General features: G+C 37.6%; 1 protein-coding gene across 1 annotated transcript; it reads left to right on the forward strand.

Moving 5' to 3' along the window:
* Nucleotides 1-17,525: 17,525 nt before the first annotated feature.
* On the forward strand, nucleotides 17,526-21,452 carry LOC123684559. Its single transcript, XM_045623853.1, has one exon. It carries the CDS (start codon nucleotides 17,526-17,528, stop codon nucleotides 21,450-21,452), a length of 3,927 nt encoding a protein of 1,308 aa, XP_045479809.1.
* Nucleotides 21,453-21,961: the final 509 nt, after the last annotated feature.

The raw sequence follows: 21,961 nt of genomic DNA on the forward strand, positions 1-21,961 counted from the left end.
CATACATAGACCTTATTTTTCACGTTGCTTCAAAGCTTTTAAATCACAAGATCTCTGTGGCCTCTCCGAGAAATAATAATAATAATAATAATAATAATAGTAATAATAAAGGGTAGCGGTAGGAAATCCCTAGCGATTCACCTATCAGGAGAGTTGAATCGACTCCTGCCCACCGCAGATTCCAAGAGCTCCCTGACCCGGGAAGCTGTAACCTGTCGAAGGGTCCCTGTCCAGGGTAACGGACGAAGCCGTGTGGAAAGCAGCTCAAGAATTCTCCCACCGTAGCTCTGCGGATCGTAAAAAGCGATCAAAGGCCGTCTCCCCCACGACACGGAGGAACCCATGAATGATGGTGAATTTAAGGAATCGAAATATAGAGCCGCTGCCTGAGGTTCGTCAGGGCGTGTCTGGAGCCGGCGCTGGACATGACAGTATGCGGGACGTCGGTGACAGAGTGCTAAGGAGACGGGCGTCTGTCGATCAAAATGCTACGCCTCCACAATCTCAACATTCTAGGAGAAGAATAACACGAGTTTCTCCGACTGCTGAAGGTGCTGTGCAGGATCCCCAACCAGCACTCACCCAAGCAGGTCTACCAAGAAGACGCATGAAATGGACAAGTTCGATAAATGAAACGATCATGCGCATATACTATGAAGTAACTAATATGGAAGAGGATAAAATAGGCTACCGGCAAAAGCTGTTTGGAGAATTCCACAGAAACTATCCCGAACTTCAAGTTTCTGAACAAAGAGTAGCCGACCAATACCGGGTCATATTGAGAAATAAACTTGTACCCGATGAGAGACTTAACACAATAAAAAATGAAGTCCAACTGAGGCTACAGAAAAGGAACCCCACTAACAACGAAGTGACAATTGAAGAAAACTACGATTGTGCTGAAAACCAACACAACATTAATGCACAAATTAATACTGAGGAACAAAACAGCGGAGATTTGGCACTAGCAAGAGATGAGCAATGGCGGAATATACAAACTGCGACTATGGAAAACCGAGAAGAAAGTCGAAGAGATCTATTAGAGCAATTATCTGTTACAATGAATAGATATTTTATAGAATTCGAGGGTACTGATCCTCTTAAACGACCAATTCTTCCTAGACTGAAGACATCGAAAAAACTGTCACATATTCTGCACATAATGAACAAAGAGATAATTCCACCGTTTTTTTCGAATGACCAAAACCTAGAGTCATTGCATCTTATTACCTACTGTGCAGCCTCTACAATATCAGCAGTGCTCGGTGTGAAGCCAAAACCTAGAAGTGAGCAACCAGCACAGAAAAAACAGCATAACAAACCACATTGGCAAAATAGGCTAGAAGCAAAAGTACATAGCCTCCGACAAGATATAGGACGGTTAACACAATTTGAAAAAGGTTCTCCGTCGAGAAAACTACAGAAAATAGTGGATGCAATTATGGATCGCCATAGGCGACATGCAAATTACGACGCCAACAATGAAAGTGCTCAAGAAACTCTAGATACACTCAAACAAAAATTAAGTGTATACTCTGAACGACTGAGAAGATACAATGAGAGCTATAAACGAAAACATGGCAATATGATTTTTGAAAACTCCGAAAAGAACTTTTATAGAATGCTTAATGAACAAACGTCAACTAAATTAGTAAGTCCTCCAAGCGCCGAAGATATGGAGAGTTTTTGGACCGATCAACTGTCAACACCAACTCCTTTTAACTCCAAAGCGCATTGGATAAGAAGAGAGGAGAAATCATGTGAGACCATAGAAAATATGCCACATAGTGTAATAACGTCTGAAGAACTACAGGAAATATTGAAGAACACTCACAATTGGAAATCTCCAGGCCCAGATGGAATTCACAACTTCTGGTTGAAGAAGTTTTGGTGTCTGCACGGCAGGCTAGTCGAATACATAAATAACATAATACATAATCCAACAGAAATGCCAACATTTTTAACAACAGGTATCACTTACCTAATACCGAAGGATTTTCAAAACACTATGGATCCATCAAAATATAGACCTATAACATGCCTACCAACAATATACAAAATCATCACATCATGTTTAGCATCTCGTATCTACAAACATTGCGAGAAAAATAAAATAATAACAACACAGCAGAAAGGATGTTCCAAGAATGCACAAGGATCGAAGGAACAGCTGGTAATAGATTCCATCATATGCAACCAAGCCTTCAAGAAACATAGAAACCTTTTCATGACTTATTTTGATTATAAGAAGGCTTTCGACTCACTTCCACATGGCTGGCTGAAGAAAATTTTGGAGATATACAAGATCGATCCAATTATAACCAATTTTCTAAAGCTTGCAATGGACAATTGGAAAACGAACATCGAGCTTTCCACGGCAAACATAAAAACCAAACTGATTCCAATTAAGAGGGGAATTTTCCAAGGTGACTCCATGAGCCCTTTATGGTTCTGCTTGGCGCTGAACCCACTCTCTAAACAGCTAAACGCTACTGAAAAGGGTTTCAACATTAAAGGAAATAATAATACTACCACCCTCAATCATTTGCTGTACATGGATGATTTGAAACTGATAACAGGCAATAAGAACCACCTAGAAATTATGGTCAAACTAGTGGAACATTTTTCGAAAGATGTAGGTATGGAATTCGGTTTGGACAAATGTCGTACTCTCAGCGTAGTGAGAGGAAGAATACAAGATGAACCGATCACTCTCGCAAATGGACAGCAAATAGAAGCAATGAAGTTGGATGATCTTTATAAATATCTTGGAATGAAACAGAATCGACGAATCAACCACCAAAGAATGAAGCAAGACTTAACGACTGAGTTCATTAGGAGAACCAAAAAAATCTTCAAAACAAACCTAAACAGCAGGAACATGACGAGAGCCATCAACACATATGCATGTTCAATTCTAACATACTCATTCGGTATAGTTCCATGGAGCAAAACAGACATCGAAAACTTGCAACGTAAAATGAGAACGTTGATGACAAAAGCAAACAAGCACCATCCGAAAAGCAGCATTGAGAGGACTACACTGCCGAGAAATAAAGGAGGCAGGGGTCTTACGGACATCGTGGAACTTGCTAGTGGGCAGATAGAAAGCCTACGGGAATACTTCAGAGATCAAGCAAGTACATCAGAGTTCTACAAAATACTGTGTGAAGCAGACGAATCAACACCTTTACAACTTCACAAGGAGCAATTTTCATACAACCACCAGACAAACCAAGAAAAATTGGATAGATTGAGAGAGAAGCCCCTGCATGGAAGACATTTCAACGAGGTGAACCAGGATCATGTCGACATTGAAGCGTCGAACTATTGGCTCACATCAGGTGCAATGTACCCAGAAACAGAGGGTTTTCTTTTAGCCATCCAAGATCAAGTGATCTCAACTAGAAATTACTGCAGGCATATCATAAAGGATCGAACTATTACCGACGATCGATGCCGATATGGGTGTCCAACAAATGAGACAATACAACATATCACGGGTGGATGTCAGATGTTTGCAGGAAATGAATATAAAGAGAGACACGATGCAGTAGGAAAGATATTACACCAAGAAATGGCAACTAAATTAACACTAATTCAATCTGAAAAAGTACCATACTACAAGTACCGACCGGAGACCATCCTGGAAAACGAACGCTATAAACTGTACTGGGATCGTACAGTTTTGACTGATAAAACAGTCCCTCACAACAGGCCAGATATATTGCTAGTTGATAAACATCAAAAGGCAGCTATACTCATCGACGTAGCAATACCTAATAACAACAACTTGCGTCAAAAAGAGGTCGAAAAAATTTCAAAATATAGGTAGGGACCTCGAATTTCAGATAAAGCGCCAGTGGGGAATGATATCAACGAGAACTATTCCAATTATCATCTCAACAACAGGAATAGTACCCAAAAATCTCAAGAGAAATATCAAGCAACTAGGGCTTAGTGAGTATATATGTAATGTAATGCAAAAAGCTGTTCTTTTAGGTACTGCAAGGACGGTGAGAAAATTCCTAGGAAGCGAAGGACAGGTCCAAGGATCGCGTGTAAGAGGACCAGAAGTTCGACGACAACCAGGGGGACCACAAGGACCGGACACGACCGAGCTCTACCCTTCTGATATTTTAAATATCTGGGATTGAGTGAATGTTCCTCTTAGCGAGGAGTGAGAAGCCGACGGCGAGGATAAATCCTACGCGTATAGGCAAAAGTCGGGTAATTTATTTCAAACAGCCACATTTACAACAACTGTACAGTGGGTTGAAAAACGTCATAAAAAAACTTAACTAAATGAGCACCTAAAATTAACAATTGAAGTTTGAATATTCCTCTAAATTATAGGGTTCAATACCAACAAGAAAATTAAATATCTGTCTCTTAAAAACTTTTAAACAATCCATAATTCTCATTTGCACAGGAAGCTTATTGAAGAATTTCAAACTCGCATAATATGGCCCTTTTTCATATCTACTTAACCTATGTATAGGCAGTGAATACAAATTTACATTACGGGTACTGTACAAATGACTTGATGCAGATCTTGAAAATTTTTGTTTATTCTTAAACATAAAAACTAGACACTCGTATATATAAATAGCATATACTGTCAATAAACAATTACTTCTAAAAATTCCTCTACACGATTCCCTTGAATTTATGTTGTAAATTATACGCAAAGCCTGCTTCTGAACTACAAATATCCTATCTACATCATGATTTCTTCCACCACCCCAAAACAATATACCGAATCTAAGTTTTCCAACAAAACAAGAAAAATAAACAGCTCCCAACGACTTCAAGGACAAATATTTTTTTGATGTTCTTATGCTATAATTCACGCTATTCAGTTTTTTCCTGAGTTCATCAATATGTGATTCCCAATTCAAATATCTATCAACTGTCACACCCATAAATTTGGTGTTATTTTGAATATCTTCTTCCTGGTCATTGATACTGATTTTCCTTTGGTCCATATTCTTGTTGATACCGAATAATATATATTTTGTTTTATTCTTGTTGATAACAAGTTGATTCTGATGCATCCAGGTAATTACCTTATTCAGAGCATCTGTTGCATTTATTTTTAAATCATTGAAATTGTTTGCAGTTATCAATATATTAGTATCATCAGCATAATTCACTATTCTTTGTCCACTACCATCCAGTACATTGCAAAGGTCGTTGATGAAAATGCAAAACAGCAGAGGACCCAATATACTGCCCTGAGGAATTCCTAGTAAGACCTGCCAGGAAACTTTTCCTGCAAAATTGAGATTGTTTCATTGTTTGTGTGGCACTCAACACCGTCGTCAATATCTTCCAATTCATAAAATTCATCAGATCGAGGAAGAATCGAAAAAATGGGTTACAGCAGCAATATTCTAAGTTTATATTAAGCAACGCACACGATTTTGATTCTTCACATCACTAACTTGTACTAACAGCTCAAATACATCGACCTTTCCCTTTTTCTCATATCATGATAATGAATTCTCCGTCCTTTCAAAACTTTAATTCATCGCACTCTGTATTACCCTGCACTTAAGAGGAATGCGGTCAAAATTACATATCTTCGTATTAAATTGCGTTCGAACTCTTAAATATGAAACAAATTTCATACGTTCACCGAAAATTTAAATTCAATACCGAACGTTATTGGTGATTCTCGAAAAACGTCTTATCGCTAAAGTACCATAATCGGTGCTAGCTCAATTGGTCCAAACCAGATTTTTTTATCGTAAGATTGTGGAACGACCAAGAACAAAATTTTCTCACCAGAAATAAAAAGCTTGCTGATAGCATCGGGATTCAAATGATCTCGGCTAACACCGAAGACAAATCTTCTCGATTGCGTCGAGGTCTCGATATCAACATCTCGTCTCCATAAAACAGATGCTTTCATTATCCACCTCGGTCGGCCAACAAAACAAGAATGGAAAATATCAAAAACTGGTTCGTAAGTGGTCAATCGATAAAACAGGAACTGATGCCAAGAACAAACAACAAAGAGAAAGAAAGAAAGAACGCAATAATTAACAGGATTGTGGTAAACGATGCGACGGTATTAAAGTGGTATCTGAGATCTTTTATGGTCTTCGCTGACTTTAGTGACCACTAAACAAGTTAGTTTATTGTTTATTAAAATGAGGTTACGACATTCAGTTTTAATACCTCTCTTCTCTCGGGTGCGTCTCTTTTATGGATTTACTACTTTTGTCAGAATAATGCTTTAAACCATGCCTACTCGATTCGATTTCAATATAATCTCAGTGAAAGGAGACTCTGGCGCGATCTCTTTAATGTGTGAAGAAATTTATCGATTCCACGCCGTAAAATGCTGTGTATTGTGTAATTTGTTACAATATACCCTATTCTTGGCTACAATGTTGCTAGGCTTGTCTGATTTTGTCGCAGTTAGAAAGGTTCAATGTAACTAGATTGTATACCTAAAATTTTTTTTCGTAGCAGGTACTACTTTGCTACTTTTTCCCATGCAAATTCAGTTAGAAGAATGAAGCCAAACGGAAATGTTTCACTTCGCGCACTTGTAAGGAACAAACACATATCGGATGAAAATAAAATTAAAAATGATCATTTATCTACTCCTATTGATTCATATATTCATTATTCAACTGCTTTTGAGCAATTAATAGTATCTATTAACAAATAGCGTGAGTTATAATAACTTACTACTTTAACTCACTATAATAAATCGGAAAAGATGGATCTATGCTTTTATACTTCTCTGCTTCTATTCGATTGGCCGAAAGGGAACATTCCATTATTGTTATTGAGAGGAGGAATGTCCGAGGGAATGTCACTTTAATAATTTTGACGTTTTCAAATTAAGTTGATATCTTACTATTGTGAATGTTTCGCTAAAAACGATTAATTCAGATAGTGGAGATGAAATATTATATGTATATACATTTCCAAAAGACGAACAGCTAATGTTATCATACAGAGTTACTCACCCGAAAAAAATATAAAGGAGTTTATAAAAATTTTCAAGATTGGTGTAGCAGTAAGAACATTAAGTCATCGTTCACAGGGAATGTTTTTTGGTATATTTTAGTGCACTGTTATAGGCAACTATTGAGGTTTTTCAATAAAGTTCTATATCTGTACTCTGTACTAGATTCAAGCTAGCCGAAGCTAGTTATTTGCGACACTAAGTTGCTCGGGATCGAGCACAAATGTTTATTTCCCGTTCCTTCTGTCTTTATTCCAAGTCTGTGTTTGTTTCTAAGTATTTATTGATATAGTCGTAGATAAAGTATAGTATTCAACTTGCGGTAATGGTCATAACTCACTTGATGAATTAAAGCACTCGCCTGCGGCTCGTGCTGCAAACTTCATCTGCGTGAGTTATGACCTACATTACCGCTCGTTGAATAATATACTATTATCCAATGAAATTCTATATATACATACATGTACAACTTTGCTTCCGCCATTTTTTCCGAAATTCGAGGCTTTATTGTGAAAAACTGGTTCTATTTATGATTCAAAGTATTGTCCATCGCTAGCCACTACTGTCTGGTCATCTTTTGAAGCGGTCCAATTTTTGACTTCTTCATAATATCTGAAGTGACGGTCAGCCAGGCCGTCTGATATTGATCGAATCAAGTGATAGTCCGAGGGAACAACGTCTGGAGAATACGGCAGGTAGGGCAGCACTGTCATGCTGTAAAATCACTTTGTCATTTTTCTCGATCTATTGCGGACATTAGTCTTTCAGTGCTCGGCTCAAACGCATTATTTGCGCTCGATAACGATCGCCTATGATTGTTTCAGTCGGTTTCAACAACTCATAACAGACAACGCCGAGTTGGTCCCACGAAAAACTGAGCATGACGTTGGAACCGTAAATATTCGGTTTGGCCGTCGACGTGGAAGCATAGCCGGGCTATCCCCATGATTTTCCGCGCTTAGGCTATCGTAATGAACCCATTTTTGATCTTTAATCACAGTGCGATGCAGAAACCTCTTCCGTATTTGCCTTGTAAGCAGCTGTTCACAAGCAAACATTTGCCGTTCAACATGTATCGGCTTCAACTCGTACGGCACCCAATTTGTAATAATAATAATTCCCATGACTTTCAGGCATTTCAAAATGTCTTGTTGCGTCACTACCAATTATCCTGCCAATTCTTGTTGCGTTTGACACGAGTGTTGATCAAGTAATACCTCAAATTCTGCATCTTCGAAAATCTTCTCTTCCACCGCCATGATGGTCTTCGACTTCAAAATCAACGTGCTTGAAGCTTTGAAACAATTCTCGGCACGTTCTTTCACTGATAGCGGCCTCAACATAGTTATTTGAGAGCATTCAATGAGCCACAGTAGTAGATTTCTTCATATCAAAGCAGAAAATTAAAACTTATCGCAAATGAGGAGAATTGGGCTCGTAAGCTGACATGTTCTATGGAGAACAACTTTATGATGCAGACACAAATCGACTAATATTTCGATGTCGTTATGTTTACCAATCTACATCTACGATATATTTATTTCTACTTCCATTTACCGCTTCAGCCATCTTTTTCAAAACGGTGGAAGTTGTACACCTAATATATTAAACTTAAAGCTGAAAATATACTTCAATCCTGAAGGACATATTTCATTTCACCGTCGAGTTGCAATCTGCCACATAAATATTTAGAAGATGCTTACCGCAGTTGTAAGCGAAATGTCGAGGGAAAACTATTAGAACACTACTAAAAAATTCTGAATTTTTTTACTCTTATGCAAATTGATCGAAGATTTATGAAATCGAAACCGTCAGGTATCAATTCTTGAAATTCATGTTCAATATTTCATCCAACTCTGATACGCACGTGAAGATAAGATGGAACAGAATGGACGGCATCATCTCCGGCGAGTGTAGTCACGCAAGGCTGCTGGATTTATTCTCAGTCAAGCAAAATAATAATTTATGCATAATTACCTTGGTGAATAATGCATCTAACTACGGATCATTGCATTCTTTGGAAACGTCCAAGTGTAGATAATGTGTTCTGTAATGGTTGTGGGGTAATTTATCGAAAAGAAATCTGTCGAGTGATTGTGAATATACATCTTCGATTTTTTGCGCTTATCGAATTATTGGATCAAGTTGATTACATGTCTGAGCGCAGTCAAGATTTTATTGAAGTTTGACGTCTTAGTCTTACAGTAGTGATCAGATTCTGTGTGGAATCTTAGCTTCGTGAGAAGCGGCCAACTTAAGAGGGAACACCACTACGTGGTTCCTCAGTTTAAATCGAAATTAGAGATATTTCTTCTGACAAATCATCGATTTTAATGGGGTTTTCACATAACTTCCTTAATCGCAGGAGAGCCAGATAGGAAATGGATGGATACCAAAGTTCGACTCATACGCGAAAAACCACGTGGTGGTAATCCCTCTTAGATCACGTAATGGAGAGATTAGATGTGATGGTGGCAACAATCATTAGGTCGCAGTGATTAAATATAATCTAAATCTAATCCCTCTTAAAACAACTTCCTTTATGTAATAGAATATGTATCTGGATTTCGATGCCAAAATGAAAGAATCCATCAAACATCAGTAATATGATTTATTTTCAGCAAATTATTCAACAATTTTGACCTGTTTCAAATAATTTCTAATAAAAATCTAATTCCCTCTCAACAGATAAGGAGTTATTTGACCAATTCTAACAATAGAAAATAGTTCAACAGAATATCGAAAAATTTACGTGATATTCCAAAAATATATCAATTCAGTTTGTCTACCTATGCCAAATATTCACTCGAATGCTCAATTTCGGGATGATCAGAATCCCTCTTCAGGATTTGCTAACCGACAACCAGGACATCAATAAATCAGTGCTCTTCTCGATTTTTTGTTGAATTCTTACATCATTTAGTACTTCTATAGTGGTTAGCTGACATTATAAAGTTTATCGTCACACCTACCCCAATTACCAACAAGGATTTCAATTTATGTCAGGCAGTACATTTCCTTCAAATGAAAAAAATATGAGATGGATTGTTTATTTGAGCATCAATCAATCCGTTACAGAATCGAGCAAATTTCAATCAGACTCAGTGCAGTTTATCCCAGTCATTATAAAATTCAATAGTGGTAAATTTACAGTGTAATTTGTCTACTGGGCGTGTAGACAATCCCATCGTAGACACTTCTGCCATTGGATTGAAACTGATGTTAATAAAGATAATCGATTCTACGCAATGGATATTCAGTAAAATCTGCATAATGGTCATGTGAAGGCTTCACTATTAGGTAGGTACTCACTCTCTAGGCTACATAAACATTTTACGAGTTTGATAGATATTCGAAAAATGTTAATGCATTCGCAGTATCAAAAATAGTGCCAACTTCACAATGCCGTCAATTTCATTCTCCACGTTAATATCTTTAATGTGAACCATGGGATCTTGTAGGCAAACTATAAAATAACCTCTCCTCCTCTCTTTTCATTCTTTTAGATATTAAACGAGCAGTTGGCGTTGTCTTTTTCGATTCTAATCGCAGTTTTTTATCCCTGAACGGGCGCTCAGAAACATCTGACTTTGAGTCAGTGCTTTTTTTATAGTTCAATCGATGAAATTCCTAGCTCTTGTGATAATATACGTCGCCAATAAATTAGCGCACTACTAAAAATGAGGCAGAAGTTCAGATGAATTCTCGTCAAAACTACTGTCCAATTTGGACTTTTTTTTTTTTTGAATGACGTTTTTGTGTAAACCTTATGGGCATTAAAAACTCTATTTTACACATACCCGCTGTAGCAATTATAGCCTGTTTTTCTCATAAGATTTGTAACACTCTGTAGAGGGAAACAGTTACATTATCAAGTTGGAATTGAACTCACACTTTAGCATTATCGCTTTTCAACATTTTCTTTCTTATTGGAAGGTGGTCACAACATGACCCAGCAGTGATTTGGTATCCGTGACTGTAAATTTTTCATAGAGTGACAAACATAGATAGAGGGAGTATACGCAATTTCTACATGTCCCAAACATGGTAAGATTTCGTTGTCGGATTGTGACATATTTTCAAATCCACAAGTTTATTATAGAGGAGAGTTGCCAAAATCGTACCGCCTCCTAAATCGTACCACCTTAATTTTAATAAGAAATAAAGTGACTACAGCCTTCGTGCGGCTTTACTAGCAACTAGTGCTTCGTTGTAGCGACGAGACAAAGTTTGGTGCTCATGCGGTTACTCTCTAAGTAGTTGTGAACGATTTTCTGTTTTGGAGCTAGTTGATAGTGTTTTGGAACCTTTTTCGTAAGAACGTTGTGACTATCAAGGTATGTACTAATGTAGTTTATTATTAGTTTGCAGAACTAGCATTAATATAGAGTGTTTTGATGGACCGGTTTGTACTCACACGTTTGTGTGAGTTTAGAAATAAGGCAATGTTTGTCGAGAGCCACAGTTGCCTAAATCGTACCCCTAATGGTTTCTCAAATCGTACCGGTACGATTTGGGAGCAAATGTAGAGGCCAATGAAGGTACCAAATCAATGGGGCGTCACCCTACATTACCACCCGAACCCGATGTAGAGCAACAGCTTGTAGACCATCTAAAAAAACTAGAAGCGTGTTTTTTGTGCTTACTATAAAGAAATGGTATCCCTCACGTCTTTAATGAGGAGGAGCAAATCGCTGGTAAGAAATGGTATTGCAGCTTCATGAAACGCCATAAAGACATCTCCCTTCGCGAGCCTCAAGCAACATCCTTGGCAAGGGCACAAGGGTTTTCTAAAGAAAATTTCAAAGAGTTGAAATATTGAAAAAAGCTATTGATGAGAATAAAATTGATGCTACTACTATTTTTAATATCGACGATACAGGCGACAAAGAAGTCGACCACCAAGACATCGACAAGAAAAAAACAACCACAGGAGGCTGTCATTTTAAAGAAAGATCCAAATCTGACAATCCTAAACCAAGCTGGAAAGTCAGACCAGAGTGACGTACTCATTGAAATCGAACCTGAAGGGTGGTTTTGCTTGGTTTGCGAGGAAAATTCAATCGAGGACATGGTGCAATACTTGCATTGCAGTAAATGGGTTCATGAAAGTTGTGCTGGCTCAGAAGCAAAAATCAAGAAGTTTATTTGCTCAAATTGTAGTTCTTAAGTATTGTATACTTATGTAAAAGAAAGTACTGTATTAAAGAAAAAGTTTCTTCAATTATTCTTGCCGTTTCAGTGATTGATTCATTTTATTTTCAACTTCAACCAAGGTGGTACGATTTGGGAAGTGGGGGGTACGATTTAGGCAACTGGTTTCCTAAATCGTACCGATTGCATTACTTTACAAAAAGTGTTTTATCTTGCACAAAATATCACCTTAGTAGTGAATAAAATTTAGATATACTGGTCTAAATAACCAATACTTCTCAGGGTTATGGTAGTTTAGCACTAGTTTTTCATATAAGGTAGAAAAAAAATAAAATGTAAAAAGTGGTACGATTAAGGCAACCTTCCTATATCGTTATGAATGTATATTATATTATAATATTTATTTGAGTGATTCCCGATTAAATATGTAAATTTGAATATTTGGAATCCGATAGTTTTCCTAATTATCGAATTTATGATAAGCAGAATATTCATTATTTTCTGTATCTACCTGCTGAAATCGTCGGTTTGGCAAGTTTTGCTCTCCTATTGTCATCAGTTGTTTCACGTCGTTTGGCGCGCTTGAAGTTTCTTTTCTGAATTTCTGATATATTTAGGTATTTATTTCAATATAATTTTCGTTAATATGAAACTTTGATTCACTATGGGACATAAGAAGTGAGTTCTTCGTGGAGAAACTCGCCAATTGAGTGAAATATCGTATCACTGATATGTTTTCATGTTGGGGACAAAATATGCTTACTGAAAATGACAAATGCTCCCTCTATCTATGTTTACTACTCTGAGGTCGTTCTTTTTTCAATGATGGCGTAGTTTTTCACTTGTCAAATGTCAAAAGATGGCAACTTCAAAAGTGACAGCTGCCTAGATAGCGGAATATTCAAAATTAACCCCTTATCAGAAAATCCTGTAAGTAGAAACCGGCCGTAAACTATAATCAAATAATCAATTGGGGGTATCGAGCAGTTGGCGTTGTCTTGTTCATATCTAATCGCAGTTTTTCATTCCTTCCTTATATTTTCTCCAATCAATTGAGTGGAGAGACATTTTTATGGAAGAAATACTGTACAAGCAGAACAATGGATTGATAAAATAATATTAATTCACACTCTGCACACTTATATACAGTTCTATGAACTCGAAGGGTCAATTTGCGCAGGAATGAACGGGCACTCAAAAACACCTGACTTCAAGTCATTCCTTTCTTTATAGTTCAATCGATAAAATTCCTAGGTCTTGTTATAATATATGTCAATTGACAGTTTATGACATATATTATTACAAGACGTAGGAATTGTATTGATTGAACTATAAATGAAGTACTGACTTAAAGTCAGGAGTGTTTGACACTGCTTGTAACTGCGAATTGTAACTGCAAATTTCTCATCATATTTGTGGTGAATTTGAACAATTTCAATGTATTTCCAAAGCATTAATCGTTCCATTTTTAGTAAAAGCGTATTTTTTCACTTGTCAAATGTCAAAAAATGACAGCTTCAAAAGTAACAGTTGTCCAGATAGGGGGCTATTCAAAATGAACCTTTCATCAGAAAACCATGTAGAAACAGTCCGTAAACGAGAATCAAATAGTCAATTGAGGGTATCGAGGAATTAGATTAAACCTGAAGGCAGGCCCCGTACCCAAAGACAAAGCTCCAGCCAGCATCCTAACCACTTCGATCGAGATAATTGTAAACCATTCGTTACTGATCCCGACTGAACACAGCCATTCCTGGCTAATAACTTTTCGACCAGCCCATTTTCCACACAGACGTTTTCATGTTTCCCCAATCTAGATCTACTGAAACAAGAGCAAACGCAACTAGTGAATTAAACTATGTGGACGAAGTGCGTGTAGAGAACGGGAGATTTTTGCATCGCAGTTTATTATTTCCAGATTTCAATATATCGCGCCATCTCGCATTAGCTTAGTGAACATCCGCTCTTGAGAGGGAACACCACCACGTGATATATTCTCGCTAAAGAGGATAGACAAAAATAATGTGCGGTATTGCCAAAACTAATGAGTGATCCGTCAAAATAAGGAATATTGCAATTATTCCAACTTTCCTCGAAAGTAGTACTTCACGAGTATTTTTATAAATTGTCACAAAATTAGAGTTTTGCCTCTTTTGTAATGATTTTGTGTATGATTTTTTCACTGATATTTCTGAAATAGATCGTTGCTTCGTAGAAGAAGAAGGAAGTTTATTATATACCTAATAAACTAATTATATCGCTGAGGTATATAATATTATGACCAGTGCGCGATATTAAATAAATAATAATTCTAAAAAATGATCAACGAGCCATACATTAAATATTTAAGGAAAGAGAAATGAAAACAAAAAGAGTATATTATGAGCGGGAATAAGTATGAGTTATAAGTATTTTCCAATCAGCTGAATAGTTTCAGGGTATCATATATCATCAGGTCCATTTACGAATTGAATTACTGTATGTATGTTTCCTATTACAGTTTCCTATTACGTACAGGCTCACACCTCTGTGATTAGATGTTTATACCCTGTAGCTCACAGAATAAACCATTTTATTATTATTATTAGTTGTTATCTATTAATTTTTTTATTTGAAGTCTTGTATTAATACTCATCCAAGCTTTCAGTTGTCTCTTGAACGATTCTATATTTCTTATATTTTTCAAGTTTTCTGGAATAAGATTGTGAATTTTAGGTGCAAGATAGTAGTAGCATCGCTAGCCAATTGTCTTCATACATCTGGGTGTTGGGTAATTATGATCTCTGTTCCTGGTGTAATCATGTTGTAGGGGATTTCCTATTATCTTATTGGAAAGGATGTTAGATATTACTTTAATTGCGTATAATTGCCTTACATCATGAACTTCAGCTAGCTCAAATAATTCATGGCTCGGGAAGGTACGTGGTTTCCTGTGAATCAGTTTCAGGACCCATTTTTGAACAACCTCCAATGGTCTAATATGGTTTTTGTAAGTACCACCCCACCCAATAATGCCATAGCTGATTTGTGATCGTACTAAGGCTTAATAGAAAATGTTTAATTATTCAATATTATTCAGTTGAGCACGTAGGTATTTGAATTTGAAAAGCATACCTCTTATTCTATTTGTAAAATTTTTCATATGTTCATCCCATTTTAATTGTTGGTCAATCGTTACTCCTAAATACCATATCATCAATTATTTCCCCAAAAAAAATTTTTTTTTTCATATATATTATATAAGTTTTTTCATCCGCATAATAAAAATATTGCAATACTACATGTTACTGCAACTAGTCAACTCATCTTATTTTCTTTGTTTTCCTTTTATTGTTAATAAATTCATTGTTTTCCTAATTCAGAGAATATCATTCATTTAAATGTACCGCGGGAAAACATATGCTGGAGATTTGATAGATGCTAGATGCGCGAGGGATTCATTCAAGACCCGTCCGTGCATATGGACATTTTTCATACAGATTTTCCACTCGCTCTTTCGTTGTGTTAAACGCAATATTTTCTTTTTCATAAACATTTTCGAGTCGACTCTATTTTCAAGAACAATACCGTTTCTTCGGTTGTGCGAGATTGAGTGTTCCGTCTACCACCCGTTCGACGGCGAAGATCTATCAGCCAAGGACATTTCATGGACTTTACCAAGGTAGGCAGAAATCATTTCTCCACAAATTTCAATTTTCGGTCCTTCGCTACTTTTTTCATATTAAGGCCCTTGTCGTGCCATATTGGTCCAATCGAGCCGAATATTTGAACCTTATTTCTAAATTCTTTTGGTTAGGAAACTCTGAATTTAATTCATTTCATTTCCATATTGTTCTGCTCATAAAAAACTGATAAGCGCAGTGTGTTGACATTCAGCGTCTTCTCAACCATAGACGACGTATTTTCAGTGGATAACCTCTCATTGTCGAACAATAACAATAACCTGACTTTTCGTAAACAATTTCATGATTGTTTACTTTCGATTATTTCGTTTCTCTATTTCTATATTCTCGCTCTTTCTGTCAGGTATTGTTCTTGTTTGAACATTTATCGATCTATAGTGTCCATACTTTGTTATTGATATTTTCATTTTCGTTCAATTTGAAAAACTTTTCAAAATAAACTTTCGACCTAACATTATAACTGCAGTATACTTTGAACCGTAGAACAGCTCATTCCACTCACAATGAATTCTAAAGTGAAACAGAATAAAGCACGACGTCAAGTTCTCATTGATGACATCGAGGAAATTTTGGTTTTAGCTCAGGCTGCGGTAACTGATCAAAGTCTTCACGTACGATTTCGTTTAAGATACGAAAGTCTGGAAGAAATTCACAGCGAATTTCAAACTCTGCACAGTGCTATCATAGTACTTTTAGCAAATTCAGATGAACCAGATTACAACGCCGAAAAATCAGTTAGAGCTGCGTTTACCGATAATTATTTCACAATCAAAACGATCTACGTGAATTTGTTTCCTGTCGTTATACCTGAGACCAATCGTATATCAAAATCGCCAAGTGTTAAACTTCCTAAAATCGTTTTACCTATTTTTGATGGTAATTATAAGGAATGGCCAACGTTTTATGACTTATTCAAAAGCTTAGTTCACGAGAATTCTAATTTGAGTCAAATCGAAAAATTTCAATATCTATTAAGTTCACTTTCTTCTCAAGCTCTTAATTTGCTCAAAGGTTTTCCTTTGACCGCTCAAAATTATGAAAACGCCTTTCAAACTCTAACTGATAGATATCAAAATAGACGCCTCTTAGCTAATACATGTTGGAATGAAATTTATAATATTTCAAAACTTCACAGTGAGTCGGCATCCGGACTTAGACGGATTCTGGAGGTATTTTCGGAAAATTTAGCTGTGTTGAAAAACTTAGGTCTGCCTACTGATCAGTGGGACTTTGTTTTATTTCATCTGCTCATTCAAAAATTAGACACAGCCACCATTAAACGATTCGAATTACAGGAATGCTCAACAGACATTCCTTCATTTATCAATTTGCAAACTTTCTTAACTGATCAATGTGTAGCTCTAGAATCAGTGGCTCTTTCTGTTCCTTCAAAATCTCAACAGTTTTCTGATTCTCGAACTTCAAAATTCAATAATACTTCAAGTAAACGAAATTCCGCTCTTTTAGTTCAGTCGAAAAATAATTCAGATAAAAAAGGCATTAGCTGTAATTATTGCAAGTCATCTCATAATATTTACAACTGTCCTTCGTTTTTGGGAAAAACTGCCTCAGATCGTTTCAAAATTGTCAAAGATAAGAATTGGTGCATCAATTGCCTTCATTCTGGGCATCAATTAAATAACTGTTCTTCGAAATCAACATGTCGAACCTGTAATAAAAAACATCATTCTTTATTGCACATGCGCAGTCCATCAGACGATGTACCTCAGAACGAATCATGCCAATCGCAGAGTCAAACCTCTTATTTTTCGCATTCCAACTCAGTGAATCTTTTGCCTGCCAACTCCACAGTTTTATTGGCTACTGCTCAAGTAGACATCCAAGACGCTTGGGGTAACTTTCAGAAAGTTCGAGTTTTATTAGACGCCGGTTCTCAAATTAATATCATATCCCAATCTTGTGTTAATAAGTTAGGATTGCAAATTTCAAAGACTGCACTTTCAATTACTGGCATAGGGGAAAGTTCATCTACTGCTTCTGGTAGCACTGTCTGCTCTATTCGCCCTACAGGTCAGATCAATCCATCTTTCACCTTTGACGCTGTAGTTCTCCCAAAAATTTGTACACAAATGCCGACCTCTTTAGTCCAATTTTCCAATTGGAAATGCATCTCCAACAAAAAATTAGCAGATCCTGAATTTTCTACTCCACATTCTGTGGACATTCTTCTTGGTGCAGATATTTTCCCACTTGTACTCAAGGACGGTCGAATCAAAGGCAACGGTTCGGAACCTACAGCCCTAGAAACTGTTTTCGGTTGGGTTTTCATGGGACAAATTCAGTCTCCTAGTCGCTCAATGAATTCATTTCATTTGTCTTTATGTGATTCTTCTTTGAATTCCACATTAAAGAGGTTCTGGGAACTCGAAGAGGTGCCAACAACAACATCCTCTTCACCAGAGGATCAACGTTGTGAACAACTCTTTGTTGAAGGTCATTCGAGAGATGCTTCGGGACGATACACGGTTGCATTGCCATTTGAAAGTGGCAAATGCGTTTGTTTTGGGGATACATATTCTTTAGCTCTGCGTCGTTTTCTGTCGCTCGAACGTAGACTTATAAGAACTCCAGAAGTTTACCGGGAGTATTGTCATTTCATGAAAGATTATTTGAGTAGTAATCATATGTCGTCAGTAATCACCGATGTCGAAACTGAAAATAATTTCTATATCCCTCATCATTGTATCATCAAGCCTGATAGTGCGTCGACTAAGTTACGAGTAGTGTTCGACGCATCAGCTCACCTTCCAGGTAAATTGTCCTTGAATGATGCTCTCTTGATTGGTCCTAAATTACAGAAGGATATTTTTGTAATTCTGTTGAATTTTCGTGTCCACACTTTCGTTTTCACGGCCGATATAAAACAGATGTATCGTCAAATCTTGATTCAGCCCTCACATCGTGATTACCAAAGAATTCTTTGGAGGTTTTCTCCGTCAGAGCCTATCGGTGCATATCGATTAAACACTGTTACCTACGGAGTTGCGCCTGCTCCTTTTCTTGCTCTTAGAACTTTGTCTCAACTAGCTGAGGACGAAGGAGCCTCTTTCCCAAATGCTTCCAAAATCCTGCTCAGGGATATTTACGTGGACGATATTGTCACTGGCTGTGATGATCTCGAACAGGCCAAAGTTTTGGTGGATGAGTTGATATCATTGTTGGAATGTGGTGGATTTGAGCTTCGTAAGTGGTGTAGCAATAGCCATGAATTACTTTCGCGTGTTCCTTTAGACCACCAACATCAGCATTCCATAAACTTTGATGCCGACTCTGCCATTAAGATTCTTGGTTTGAAATGGTTTCCTTCATTGGATGAATTTTCTTACTCAGTGAAGTCATCTGGTGAGGTCTGCTCAAAACGATCTATCCTGTCTGATCTCTCACGTATTTTTGACCCTCTCGGATTTCTTGCCCCATTTACTTTTCTTGCAAAGCACTTAATCCAGCATCTCTGGACTTTAGGCTTGCAATGGGATGATTCTCTCCCAGTGGAGGTAAACAATCGCTGGAATCAGTGCAAATCTGAATTGCACGAACTAGCAAAGCTCAAAATTCCTAGACTGTTGGCATCAGGTTCCTATTCACGATGCGAACTCCATGGCTTCGGAGACAGTAGTGAACGAGGTTATGCTGCTGTCATTTACCTTAGATTTTTCTATCCCAACGGATCTGTTGGTACATCATTCGTATGTGGCAAATCGAAGGTTTCTCCGGTAAAGAGAATTTCAATTCCTAGATTGGAACTCTGCGCCTGTCTTCTCTTGTCTAAACTCATTTCCTTAGTTCTCTCGATCTATTCATCCTCCTTTCAGATAAGCAAAGTTTTTGCCTGGTCCGATTCCACAGTCGCTCTGACATGGATCAGATCCTCCCCTCATCGATGGAAATCGTTCGTCAGTAATCGAACGACTCAGATTCAGGAATTGGTTTCGCCAGAACTCTGGTATCATGTCAAATCTAGGGATAACCCCGCTGATTGTGCTTCACGTGGTTTGACGCCAGTTGAACTTCTGAATTGTACATTATGGTGGGCGGGACCATACTGGCTCCGTTCAGAGGAAACCACTTTCGATCGCAGAGAAATGGAAAGTGATCAGAATCTCGTGAGGGAGGAAGAGCGTCACATTTCTTTGCCCACATTTGTCTGCTCGCAATTTGTACCTGAGTTGCTTTCGAAGTTCTCGTCGTTGTCCAAGATTCAGCGTATAGTGGTTTACGTTTTCAGATTCGTTCATAACCTGAAAAACTCCAAGTCTCGTATAAATGGAATTGTATCATCGATGGACCTCAAACATGCTTTCACCTTCATCATCAAGCAAGTACAGCAATCTGTGTTTCAGGCAGATATTGCTAATATTCAGAATGAAAAACCTATTTCGAAGGGTCTTCGTAAGTTGAATATTTTCATTGGCGAGGATGGTGTTCTCAGGGTGGGCGGCAGACTTTCATTTTCTGGTCTTTCGTATGACCATAAACACCCAGCCCTTCTTCCGTCTTCTCATCGACTCACTGAACTTATAATTCAGCATTTCCATAGAGTTTACCATCATCCAGGTGCCCAAACTCTACAATTTCTCCTTACTCAACAAGTTTGGATATTGTCCGCTAGAAGAGCGATAAATAAAGTTATTTCTCGTTGTCATACCTGTCTCAGGGTGAAACCAAAGGCTTCTCAGCCTTTAATGGGTAATTTGCCCTCTCTAAGAGTGAATCAGCTCAAGCCTTTTCAATGTGTAGGTGTAGACTATGGTGGGCCATTTCAAACAACTATGTCTCGAACTCGCGGTTCTAAATCGTTCAAGTCGTACATATGCCTGTTTGTATGTTTTACAACAAAGGCATTACATTTAGAACTCGTCTCAGATCTCACGTCCAACGCCTTTCTCGCTGCATTACGTCGATTCATTGCTCGACGAGGACGATGCAATCATATATTTAGTGACGGCGGAACGAACTTCAAAGGAGCATATCGAGAGCTCTCAAACTATATGCAAAATGCGCTGATTGAGGAACAAATAAAATGGAGCTTTAATGCCCCTTCTGGTCCACATTTTGGAGGACTTTGGGAATCCGGAATAAAATCCGTTAAATCGCACTTGCTTCGAATCATAGGTGATCAAATTCTTATTTATGAGGAATTTTACACAGTACTTACGCAAATAGAAGCTCTTCTCAACTCGCGCCCGCTTTGTCCACTTAGTAATGACCCGAATGACATATCGGCGTTAACGCCGGGACATTTTCTCACCTTAGCGCCATTGACTGCGTTACCTGAACCGGACTTATCACACCTTTCAATGGGAAGACTTTCACGTTGGCAGCTTTTGACGCGTATCCACCAAGATTTTTGGAAACGGTGGTACTTGGAATATTTAAACACGTTACAACAACGTAAGAAGTGGTTCGATAAAACCACCGATTGTCTCTCAATAGGTACACTCGTACTTATCAAAGATGATCAGCTTCCTCCATTGCGCTGGCGTTTAGGACGAATCGAAAAATTGCACCATGGTGCTGATAAAATAGCTCGAGTAGCTAGTGTCCGTACAACTCAAGGTATACTGCAGAGGCCGGTGGTTAAGTTATGCCCTTTACCACTTCAATAATTTTTTTTTTTTTTTTGTCAACTCTTTTTTTCGTGTAAAATATTCTATTTTAGGTGAGCGGTTATGTTACTGCAACTAGTCAACTCATCTTATTTTCTTTGTTTTCCTTTTATTGTTAATAAATTCATTGTTTTCCTAATTCAGAGAATATCATTCATTTAAATGTACCGCGGGAAAACATATGCTGGAGATTTGATAGATGCTAGATGCGCGAGAGATTCATTCAAGACCCGTCCGTGCATATGGACATTTTTCATACAGATTTTCCACTCGCTCTTTCGTTGTGTTAAACGCAATATTTTCTTTTTCATAAACATTTTCGAGTCGACTCTATTTTCAAGAACAATACCGTTTCTTCGGTTGTGCGAGATTGAGTGTTCCGTCTACCACCCGTTCGACGGCGAAGATCTATCAGCCAAGGACATTTCATGGACTTTACCAAGGTAGGCAGAAATCATTTCTCCACAAATTTCAATTTTCGGTCCTTCGCTACTTTTTTCATATTAAGG

Source organism: Harmonia axyridis, chromosome 7, assembly GCF_914767665.1.
Source record: "Harmonia axyridis chromosome 7, icHarAxyr1.1, whole genome shotgun sequence".
NCBI lineage: Eukaryota > Metazoa > Arthropoda > Insecta > Coleoptera > Coccinellidae > Harmonia > Harmonia axyridis.